The 11,339-nt window shown below is 48.7% G+C and overlaps 1 protein-coding gene across 2 annotated transcripts; it reads right to left on the reverse strand.

Moving 5' to 3' along the window:
- Positions 1-403: 403 nt before the first annotated feature.
- On the reverse strand, positions 404-7,129 carry LOC134547665 (opsin-5-like). 2 transcript variants are annotated; one of them, XM_063391813.1, is made up of 4 exons: positions 7,057-7,129; positions 3,394-3,687; positions 1,719-2,050; positions 404-879 (listed from the first exon to the last, which is right to left on the reverse strand). In XM_063391813.1, the coding sequence occupies exons 1-4, from the start codon at positions 7,127-7,129 to the stop codon at positions 535-537; spliced, it is 1,044 nt and encodes a 347-aa protein (XP_063247883.1). In that variant the 3' UTR covers positions 404-534. The 2 variants fall into 2 exon arrangements, with proteins under 2 accessions (XP_063247883.1, XP_063247885.1); XM_063391815.1 differs by lacking the exons at positions 3,394-3,687; positions 7,057-7,129 and adding an exon at positions 2,556-2,805.
- Between the last annotated feature and the right edge of the window lie 4,210 nt (positions 7,130-11,339).

Here is an 11,339-nt window from a genome sequence, read left to right on the forward strand (position 1 = left end):
GAGCAAGGAACCAGAGATCCCTGTATCATTCTGGGAGCAGCCACATTCTCACCTTTTGCTGGCAGTGAACATTTCTTGCTCCCCATATGGTTTTCAGTCTGTATTTCTGGAAAACTACACACTCAGCTGTGTTTGTTTGGTAACAGTGTGTGCAACCTATGGTTTTTTCTGATGGCTGTTTTACTGACAGAGCCAAGAGTTGGCAGATAGATTGCATTAAAAAAAATCAGAAGTATAAGGGAAAAAAATCAACAAAAATAATAAATCTCTGTGTTTACCTGAAAATAAGTTTAATTTACATGATTTTATGTTTGGTACATAAATCTATTTCCCCTAAAGTGGATTTCATTGGGGAAAAAAGACATTTTTTTTTTCTGTGAGGCTTAAAGACAATATTTGAGAGATGCTTAAAAATATATACTTAATCCTCTGTATTGACATAAGATGCGCAGTGCCAGCCTCATTTGCTGCATCCCTGCTCCTTTGGACGGGGAGTGAGGCCGGGTTTGGGCTGAGCTGTGAGCCCAGGCTGGCTCAGGGAGCTGCGGCTGCCGGGCTCTCCCCCTTGGCCGCGGACAGACGGACGTTGTCCCGCCCGCCCCACATGCTGGACACGGCGTTCTCGGCAGAGGCGTCGGAGCTGGAGTAGTGAAGCCTCCAGGCCCAGCAGCACTGCAGCTTCCTCACCTCGCAGCGGAAGCTCTTGCTGAAGACGTAGTAAATGAAGGGGTTGTAGGCCGTGGAGGACTTGGCAAACAGGCAGGGCAGCAGCGTCACCACGGGCTGCAGGGAGGCGCTGGAGTTGAAGATGGACCAGAAGCTGGCGGCTGCATAGGGAGTCCAGGAGCTCAGGAAGGCCACTGAGATGAGCACGGCCATCTGCAAGGGGACAGGGCTGTTTGTGGCTGGCACAGACAGGGTTGGACATCCTGGCTCATGAGAGGTGTGTGGGACCACACTGAACTGCAACACCCAAAACTGGGCTGGCTGGGCCCTCCTGACAGGAGAGACACTGAGGGGCTGGAGCGTGTCCAGAGAAGGGACACTGGGGAAGGGTCTGGAGCACAAGCCTGAGGAAAAGCAGCTGAGGGAGCTGGGAGGGGGCTCAGCCTGGGCAAAAGGAGACTCAGGAGGACCTTATCACTCTTTACAACTCCATGGAGGGTAGACCCCCCCAACCCTGGGCGGTCAGGCTCTGCTCCCAGGTAAAAAATGAAAGCACAAGAGGAAATGCCCTCAGGTTGCACCAGAGGATGTTTAGATTGGGTATTAGGAAGCATTTGTTCACAGGAGGGGTTGTCAGTCATTGGGACAGACTGCCCAGGGCAGTGGTGGAGTCACTGCCATTAGCAATTTTAAGAAAAATGTATTACTGTGTGCTTAGGGGCATGGTTAAGTGGTGGACCTGTCAGTGCTGAATTAATGGTTAGACCTGGTGATCTTAGAGACCTTTTCCAATCTTAATAATTCATTGATTATATGACTGGCCTCTAGAAAGCTTGGATCAATTCTGCTTTTCCACAGGAAATGCACAACTGAAGTGTATATTTGGAAAAAAAAATAAAATATTAATACTTAATATGTTAAAATCCTGTTTCCATACAAATTTCTGTGTAGGTCTCTGTAATTTTATGATTCTGTGAGCTGTGCATGAGCAGAGCCAGCTCTCTGCCATCTCCTGATTACTGCACACTCTTCCCATCTCAGGGGTAACTCACCAGGGTCAGCTTCTTCTCCAGTTTGGCTGCATTAGGGATCCTGTCAATGTTCTGGATCTCTTGGTATGCTTTGTGAACCTTCCAGGCAATCCCCAAGTAACAGGCAACGATGGTCAGGGCAGGCAGGACCGTGCACAGGAGGAACATGCTCAGGATGAAGGAGAAGCCATTGGAGGAGTTGTGGAACTTGCTCCAGGCTATTGTACAGGAGATGCCAAAGGGCTCAGGGCCGTAGTAGCCCCAGCCCACCAAGGGCAGGATGGCCCAGAGCAAGGAGTAGAGCCAGATAAAAGCAATCAGGATGCAGACAGTGTTCTTGGTGATTTTGTTACCTGCAAGAAAGAGGAAGAGCAAGAGTATATGGATCCCATCCCCAGCCACATGGGGGGTTGCCATAACTTCTCCTGAGACAGAAGGATGGTGGCTACAGATACACCTGGGCTGCTGCTGCAGGTCCCCAACCTTTGGGCTCTAGAGAAACAGTATCAGAGGACTGGATGAGACCTGAACACAGCCCTCAGTGCTCATCGAGAGCTTAGTTAGGCAGGGAGCTTTACAAGATCAATTTCACCTTGAATGTGCTGTGGTCCCAGCCCAGGAATGCCAGAAGAATATTCCTTCCCTTTAAATTCTAGTGTATCTGCTTGGATACGAATAGGAATGGAAGGCAGTCTGGTCCAGGAGAACATTTGTGCTCTCCTTTCTCAGGTAGTTTCACTTGGTAAAACTGAGAAGTGAAAAACCTCACTGTTTCATACAGAATTTAATCAGATCCTTCTGGGAACACCAGGATTTGACATTGCACTGAAACCTGAGGCTTATTCTGCTGTTACTGACCTGGAATTCCACACCACATTCTCTCAGGGTTGTTGTCCCATGAGATTCTCCTCTGGGTTGCTGTTCCCAGAGGTAATAAGGCTTTCCATCTTCTCTTTGCCCTAAGTGTTTCACACCAGAGGTAGAGACGACAAGCTGAGTCCGCCAGTGCATGTTTCCAAGGTTGTTTATTCTTCATTATCTCAGTCCTTTTTCAGCTCTGCCAGGGCTCCCTGGCAGGGTACCTTATCTTAGTTCTTTCTCAGCTCTGTGAGGCATCCCCAGCAGAGCAGGACACGCGGCAGACTGGGCGGATCAGAGAGCCCCACACCTTATGTACGGTACCCCTGACCCAATCACCGTCCAAAACAAACTTTTTATTTACAAAACTGTACCAATACCTACTAGCTATGCTAACATGTCATTTCTACTCTAAACCAATCCTTGAGATCCAACTCAGCAAAAGATGGGGGACGAGAGCAAGAACAAGGAGCACAGGGGCCACTCCCCAATTCCTCCATCTTGCCTCTTCAACCCCATATACTGAGAATCCTAGATTCTACATTTACATTCTATGATAAACGAAATACTACTTATTTTGAATTCTCTCAGCTTGTGATTCTTCATACAATGTGGGCATTCACTCCCATGGCCAGGGATCAGAGGCAGTGTCCTCCTGGGCTCTGTGTGAGGCTGGCTGACTCCCTTGGACAGATCCCAGACCCCCTGTCCGGTCTCCAAACCCTCCAGGATGGCCAGAGGGATGTTCTAGACTCTGACAACATTCCACAAAGCACCTCCCAGAGCAGCGCAGCCCAAGCCCAGCCCCAGCAGGCGAGCAGACAGGGGATTTACTCACTGTTGGCCTTGGACGAGTTGGTGACGAGGAAACGAATCACGGCCATGGCGCACAGGGTCATCATGCTGCACACCCCGAAGAGGAAACCCATCAGGGCGTAGTAGACACAGGAGGGGTCTCCCCCCAGCCAGGCGTGGCTCCAGGCGGACGCGATGGCCAGCGGGTACATGCTGAGGGCCATGCCAAGGTCTGCCACCGCCAGGTTCACCGTCAGCAGCTCTGGGGCCTTCAGCAGCGAGGAGCGTTTCGCAGCCGTGGCAAGGACGGCTGCATTCCCAAGGACTGTCAGGATGGCTGAAAGGGAAGGATCAGCACAGACAAGGATATCATGCAGTTAGCACACCTGTGAAATCCACTGGAAGGGTGTGTAGTGCCTGAGAGGGGCTACGATAGAGCTGAGGAGGGATTTCTTACACAATTATGTAAGGGGAGAATGGCTTTAAACTGAAAAAGAGCAGTTTAGATTTTATATAAGGTTTTCTTCCCTGTGAGGGTGGAGAGGCCCTGGCACAGGTTGCCCAGGGAAGCTGTGGCTGCCCCATCCCTGGAAGTGTTCAGGGCAGTCCAGGTTGCACTGGACTTGGAGCAACCTGGCCTAGTGGAAGGTGTTCCTACCTTCAGGAGTCTCATTCCTTATCTGATATACTTATCTGGGATAGTGGAAGGTGTCCTTTCCCATGGAGGGTTTGGAATGTCCCATCACTGCCTGCCCATGTGAAAAGTCACTTTCTGTCTTTTTTATAAGCCCTCTTTAAGTACTGAAAGGCCACAATGAGGTCTGCCTGTAGCTTTTTCCAAAGAGAACCCCCCAGCTCTCCCAGCCTGTCTCCAGAGTGAAGGTGCTCTGCCCCTCAGAGAATCTTTGTGGCCTCCTCTGGACCCACTCTAGCACATCCACATCTTTCCTGAGCTAAGAATATCCTCACTCCTCTTTCCTGCTGAAGTACTCCAGCCATCCTGCCCCACTGTCCCCTGCACTTCCCAAAGCCTTCCCTCTGTGTGAGTCCCCTCAGCTTCAGCTGGAGCCCCAGCACTGGGCTCTGAGCTACCTGGGTGGTGGGCATGTGCTGCCTGGGCAGCTCAGAGTCCTGGCTGATCCCTGAGAATCAGCAGGACTGTTCTGGTGGCCTTGGAAAGTGGTGGGACCATGGGAGTTGTTTAGCCAGGGGCATGCAACAGACCCAGAGCTTGCTTTGCAAAAGGAGCTGTCAGACATACATTATTCAGGTGTGCCACAGGGCTTCAAAGTGCTGCTGACAGCAGTGTCAGAAGTACACGTACCAAACAACTCACTTTCTCCCTTCTTTCAAGTGAGCACGGTGCTGTAGCAACATTTTGATGAAAGGTTTTCCTGAGAAGGTGTCCTCTAAAATCAGATGTGAAAGAAGGAGACAGAAAAAGATTCTGTCATGTTCCCTTGTGGCTGTGAATGCAGGAAGGCTGCATTTGCTCACAGGTACCACTTAAAGTGCCCAGAGAGCACTTAGTAGAGGCACATGCAATAAAAAGGAATAAATATATTGGCATCAGTACAAAAACCTCAGAGGTGTCAAGAGAAAGGCTCCGCTGAAATGGGGACACAAATCTGAGACCTCATGTCCCTCCTTCATTCACTTTCTGACCAAACACGTTCCCTTGCCACCTCTGGATGCCCTTGAAGGGTTCCCTGAGCTCTCAGGATCTCTGTGTCTGCACACATGGGGTGATGCCACTTGGTGACAGGGCAACCTGCAGCACAGTGGGCAGAGCACTCTCCACAGGCTGGGACATGGAATCATGGAAATCATGGAATCATGGAATCATCAAATCCTCTCGACTGGAAAACACCTCTAAGATCATCAGGCCCAACCCTTCCCCAGCATTGACCAGGCCACCTCTAAAGCATGTCCCCAAATGCCACATCCACACAGCGTTTAAATCCTCCACCCTGCCCTGGGCAGCCTGTTCCAATGCTTCACAGTCCTTTCCATGAAGAGGTGTTTCCTAACATCCAATCTAAACCTGCCCTGCTGCAACTTGACACAATTTCTTGTTGTCCTGTTACTCGTTATCTGGGAGCAGAGCCTGAACCCCCCTGGCTGTCCCCTCCTGTCAGGAGCTGTGCAGAGCCACAAGGTTCCCCTGACCCTCCTTCTCTCCAGGCTGAGCCCCTTTCCCAGCTCCCTCAGCCGTTCCTGGTGCTCCAGCCCCTTCCCCAGCTCCGTTCCTTTCTCTGGAGTCACTCCAGCCTCTCATTCTGCTTCTTGCAGTGAGGGTCCCAAAACAGAAAATCCTCAAGCTTCAGGAGGAAAAATGAACCCAGCTCACTTCTGTAAGAGCCCAGCCCTTACACAGGATGCAGCTCTGTCACCAGAGGTGACATCCAGGCCCAGCCTCTCTCACCCTGACAGAAGCTCTTCCCCTCCACCCCGCAGCCTGTGGGCCGCTGGCTGGCACACCCCAGAGCTGCAGCTGTGGGACAGTACCCAAACAGCTGGTGGGGAGTGCTGCCACCCATGCCCTGGCCTTGTTCCTAATAAAAACATCATTTCAGGCCACAGACCTGCATCCCCAGTGAAGTGGCAAAGCTGTGGATAAACACAGCTCCTTTTTCCAGTTCCCTGCTTTATTTCTGAGAGTCCCTGCAGGATGCAGGGAACCTGGCTTCACACAGGGCTCTGGATCCCATGCTGGAAGCTGTGCCTGGAGCTTCAGTGCCCCAAAGTCCTTTAGGAGAGGTGTGAGGCTGCAGCATGGTGGAATATGAACACAGGGAGCTCCACCTCCAGCCCTTTTTTGCTGTCCCTTCCCATTGCCTTTACTGCATCTATGTATTTACATTTCTGAGAGGAGGGAGCTGGCAGCCTGACTTGAAAAAGTCCAGGGATTTTCTCACCCTGAGTTGTGTTCTGCTGTGCAGAATAAGAGGAAATATAAAGTGCTAGTCCAGTACTTCTGCCCAGAGCATCAGTATTAAAGCACATAAAGATATAAGCTTGTCTTTCTTATGTCAGTCAGAGTTTTCAAGGGAGCTGAAGGAAGGAATCTTAGGAAAAATTCAGGTGGAAAGCATGCCTAAACAAATTCCACTGCTCTCCAAATCTGCGGGGGTAGAAAACAAATGCCTGTGGTACATGCAAGAAAGAGATAAGGAACAAAACACTTAACTGAAGCCATGGGCTGGTAGCTATCCCCACTTGTATTTTATTTTCAGTCTGGCTGCAGCAGGGCAATCAGGCTGCTGCAAACCCCAGAACTGCTATTTGGAAACACTTTGCTGTTCTGTATCAGTTCATCCTGCCAAGACACAGCAGAATGACACTTCCCCCACCAAGGCTCAGCCCACAGCTGCTTCCCCGTGCTCAGTCCCATGGACTGAGCTGCCCTGGCTCAGTTCTCAGGGCTGAGATGCCACAGAATGTGACAGACAACTTATTTTGAATATTTGTGATGCCACAGAGGCATATTTGTGGTGGCCATTCTTCAGCATCAAAACAAGATTTCAAGTCCAAGAGTGGAGATTAATCCTGGCTGCCAACCAGCTCCAAGGCACTAAGCAGGGGAATCTGTGGGGAAATCTTTGCTGTCATTTCCCTCCAGGTTCTTCTGCCTGACCATGGCACAGACAGGGAATCCCTGTATCCTGTTCCCTGGCCCCAAGGAATGAGCAGGCTGTGAACTCACCTACGATTAGAAGAAAGACCCCAGCTCCATAATCCACTACTGGGTGGAGTTTGGAAATGTACTGCTCCTCCATGGTCCCCTGTGGAGATGGGTGAAGGTTTTCACTCAAGGGTGAAGATGCTGCAGGAGCGATGAGCTCGTCCTCATGGTTTGCCAGCTGCAGGTGAGAGCTGGTGTTGGGTGCTGGCAGTGCAGGAGCCCTTCTGCTGCCTCCCTGTCCTGCCTCTGGTGTGGCAGGGGAGAAGCCTGGAGTGAGAGGAAGGGTTTCCCCCTGGGAGGCAGAGTGAAAGCTGGGCAGAGCTGCTGCCAGAGCAATCCCGCCTGCCTGGCTGGCAGAGCATCTCTCCTCCCACCCCTCCTCTCCCACCCTTGACTCCTCGGGAAGATTCGCAATGCAAATCCCCTCAGATGAGCAAAACCAATTGTTCTTCCACCACCAGCAGCCCTGGGAAGTAAAGCCAGGCTGAGGGGGCAGGCAAGGGACGAAGGTTGGGAGTTTTGTTTTCCAGATCTATGTCTGAGTATGGGAGATTCGAGGCTGGGGCAGGAGTCTCTGAGTTGAAGTGTTAAAGGAAAGGAGTTTGCTGCAGGGGCTCAGCAGGGTCAAAGTCACACCACTGAAGACAGGACTCTGTGCAGCTGCTGCAGAACTAGAGGATGCTCCATCCAGTGTAGTGTACCAGAAGAGAACCAACCTCTGAGGTCACTCTGTGACACTCAAATTCTGACCTGGCAAGCAGCCTCAGGAACACCTCACCTCCATGTTTTCCTTCTCCTTATAATATCTGAGCCTAAAATCACCACAGTGAGCAACCTGGCTTAGTTGTCCATGGCAGAGGGCTGGAACTAGATCGTTTTTAAGGTCCCTTCCAGCCCAAACCATTTTGTGACTCTGTGATATGGAATTTTTAAATTCACAAGATCACGGAGGCATCTCAAGTGGGATTTAGGTGCAACTTAGGTGCTCGAGTATAGCAGTAACAGCCTAAACATAGGAACTGGGGAGACTTCAAAAGCCTTTAGCTTCAGCAGGGTTTTGTACATCTCCAAGCATGGAGACTCCACAACAGTTGTTCCAGTGCCTTTTTGTTCAAAGTCTCACACAGTTCTGGAATAAAGACACCATTCAACTCATGAAATCCAGCAGCTGCTCAAGGGCTGTTCAGTGCAGGGGTCCTTCACAGCAGAGGAGATCCAGCTGAAGGAATGTGGGGGTTGCTGCAATGCTTTTGAGCCATGGCTGTATCAGCAAGACTCAATTTAGCATAGAAAGGTAGGATATAGACAGTTAATCATAAAAAGAAGTTCTTCTGTCAGAATAGAATAAAAAAAGGGAAGAAGTGATGTCTCAAAAACATGCCCAGTACTGGGAGTTTCAAACAGCTTGGTAAGTTCAGGGTAGTCTGTGTGAGAAAGAGAGGTTATCATCTGATAGCATTTTGGGGGAGTGTCCTGGTTCTGCCCAGGACAGGGTTAATTTTGCAGTAGCCACAGGGGCATGGCCAGGACCTGGAGGTGATTCTGCAGTACCTGGGCAGAACAAGGACAGGGAGAAAAGACACAAATCCTGTGGCAGAAAGTAGAGATTTGCCACATTCTGATACTTAATCCAGTACACAAACCCATTGTTATTGGTTTACAATTGCACAATGCCAGATCACCACAAGGAGGCTGGGATCTGACTGCTCACCTTGCTAAATTCACAGAACAGCTCCTGGCACTGTTTTGGGCTGGAGCAGCTGGCACTGCCCTGGCATTCCCAGGCACAGGTTGGCTAAAATGAGCCCAGGATTGTTCCCAGCAAGCAGTAGCATCATCAGCTTTGAAGACAAAGTGTTTTGTTCCCTGATACAGACATTGCCCATGGGTTTTGCTCTTATCCTTACCTTAAAAGTGCAAACACTTAGATTCTCAAGGTGCAGCCATTGGATGAGGACTGAATGTTTTAAAGTCCTCAAATAGAGCTTTTAATTATGGTAAAACCCTTTCTTGATAAAATTCCTGGCCTGTGCCATGCAATCATCTAACTAAATCTTTCTTTTTGGCCTTTCTTGGTGAAACCATGGCAGAAAGCTCAGTTCAAAGAGCCTGATGTCACCCAGTCCCAGCCAGATCTCCTGCTTTCCCACTTGTGGCATGGTCCAGCCTCTCTATACTGAAATAAAACACTGCCTTTCTTCAGGCAAGCAAGGAGTCCAAGGGCAAGATGAAAACTTTTTGCTGAGAATTTAATTGCTAATTATTATTTAATTACTGGAGACTCCACTGGCTACATCAGGAGGCCGGCCCTCTGCCAGCTCTTGTGGGCACCCTAGATTACATGTGTGGCTCTGTCATGCTGGTCCAGATAGCATTTCATTTATTGTGAAACCCTCAACTTAGCATTCACATGGGGTAGGATTACATCAACAGTCCAGTTACGAAATGGAACAAAAGAAAATGAATGATTAAAACCAGAGGAGCTGATGGATCCCAAACCCAGTGCATTATTCATGTGTTGTTTAACAATAGCAAGTTGTGCTCATCACCATCTTCCTGCACATCACATCAAGCCATCAGATCTGTTCACAACAGCCCAAGTCTATTTATCTTGACAGACCCAGATTTGGGGGATCATACTTTATAATTGTTTTGTGAAATTTACTTACGATTTAATAAAGTAGTCATGAAATGAGGCAGACAGAAGGATGAAGTTAATAAACTCACCATGAAACTGTTACACATGTTTGATGTAAATATCGACATGTATATAAAACAAGTTCCCATTGTAACATATGTTACAATGTCCCTGTAAACATATGTTTACATATGTCCCTGGCATAAAACAGGGTAGGAGTTTTGATGTACCCAGTGAGAATGTCCTACAGCTTTATTTTTACTTTCCACAGGGTGTGTGTGAGGGAAAATAATAAGGAGTATTCTGAATAGCTTGTTCTGTAGGAACAAGGGAATTGCTCTGAATTACCAATTTGCCACTACGTAGTGGTTCATTCAGAGAGATAAAATGTCTCAAGGTTTGGAGCTGTTTGGGACATGAACACTGGTTTGTGTTTGGTCCCATATATCAAAATCACTGATATTTCCTGATATGTGGGGAGGTCTATGGATCTGGGTCCTTATCTTGGATATATCCAGAAATAATCATGTATCATTTAGAAGAGGACATGACTTTGTTATTCCTGTTTCTCTCTGGCTGCTGTGCCCAGATCTTCTCTTTGCAAAGATCTCAAGTGAGCAGAGTGGGTGCAAACAGTCTGTGGGGACAGAGCCTTTCAGGTGCCCTCTCCTTGCTGCCAAACACATCTGCCATCATGCACAGCTCAAGCTTTTTGATCAAAAAATGCCACCTTTTCCAAACTCCTCGGAGGAGACGACTTCATCACATTCTCCAGGAATTCCTACAACTTCCTTCCTTTTATATATTCGTTTATTTTTGCAGTTTTACTTTTGGAAGCTTATCTTTGAGCTGAGACCTCTAGCTGAGCTTCTCTAGCTTTCACCTCTATTTATGAGAACCAGAACCATCATTTAAGTGGAATTCTCAGAGTCTCCTCATAGAGTTGTATGTTTTCAACAACTAAGTCTTGTTTAAGCTGGTATTTGCAACCTCAAGCATCATCATTTTTAAATTGTTTTCTTCTGGCTGCCTGCACTGACTGGCATGTTATTGCCAGAGGGGTTATTTACAAAATCTAAATTCAGTCTAGGGACAATAAACTCCCTAACTTCCCTTGGCAGGAACTGAAGAATCCAGTTGGATCAATACATTTTGCTCTTTCACCACTGCCAGTTTAATATATAATACTTGTGTGTTGTGGCTGGAAAGTTGGAAAAAGACCTGGGGGTGCTGGTGACAGCAGCTGAACGTGGGCCAGCTGTGCCCAGGTGGCCAAGAAGGCCAGTGGCACCTGGGCTGTGCCAGCAGGGCCAGGGCAGTGACTGTCCCCTGTGCTGGGCACTGCTGGGGTCACCTCAAATGCTGTGTCCAGTTCTGGGCCCCTCAGGACAAAAAAGACATTGAGGGGCTGGAGTGTGTCCAGGGAAGAGCAACAAGGCTGGGGAAAGGTTGTGGAACTGAAGACAGAAGCTCATATTAGTTAAACAAAGTCATTATTTGTTGCAATCATGATATTCATGATTCATGCACTGGTGAAAAAAATACCAGGTAAGCAGTGAGGAAAGTCACACAGATGTCTCTGACATGACAAACCAGCTCTTTTCAACTGGGCAATAGGCTGCCCTCTCAGGGACATATTTTTTTCTCCTAGTGTTCTCAAATATGC

This window comes from Prinia subflava, chromosome 2 (assembly GCF_021018805.1).
Source record: "Prinia subflava isolate CZ2003 ecotype Zambia chromosome 2, Cam_Psub_1.2, whole genome shotgun sequence".
Lineage (NCBI taxonomy): Eukaryota > Metazoa > Chordata > Aves > Passeriformes > Cisticolidae > Prinia > Prinia subflava.

Bases quoted from the DNA above. Each gene is read 5' to 3' on its own strand.
- LOC134547665 (XM_063391813.1), bottom strand. From the start codon at position 7,129: ATGGAGGAGCAGTACATTTCCAAACTCCACCCAGTAGTGGATTATGGA. The intron at 3,688-7,056 runs GTGAGTTCACAG...CTTCCCTTTCAG, and splicing joins GGTCTTTCTTCTAATCGTAG to CCATCCTGACAGTCCTTGGG. The intron at 2,051-3,393 runs GTGAGTAAATCC...TCTTTCTTGCAG, and splicing joins CAACTCGTCCAAGGCCAACA to GTAACAAAATCACCAAGAAC.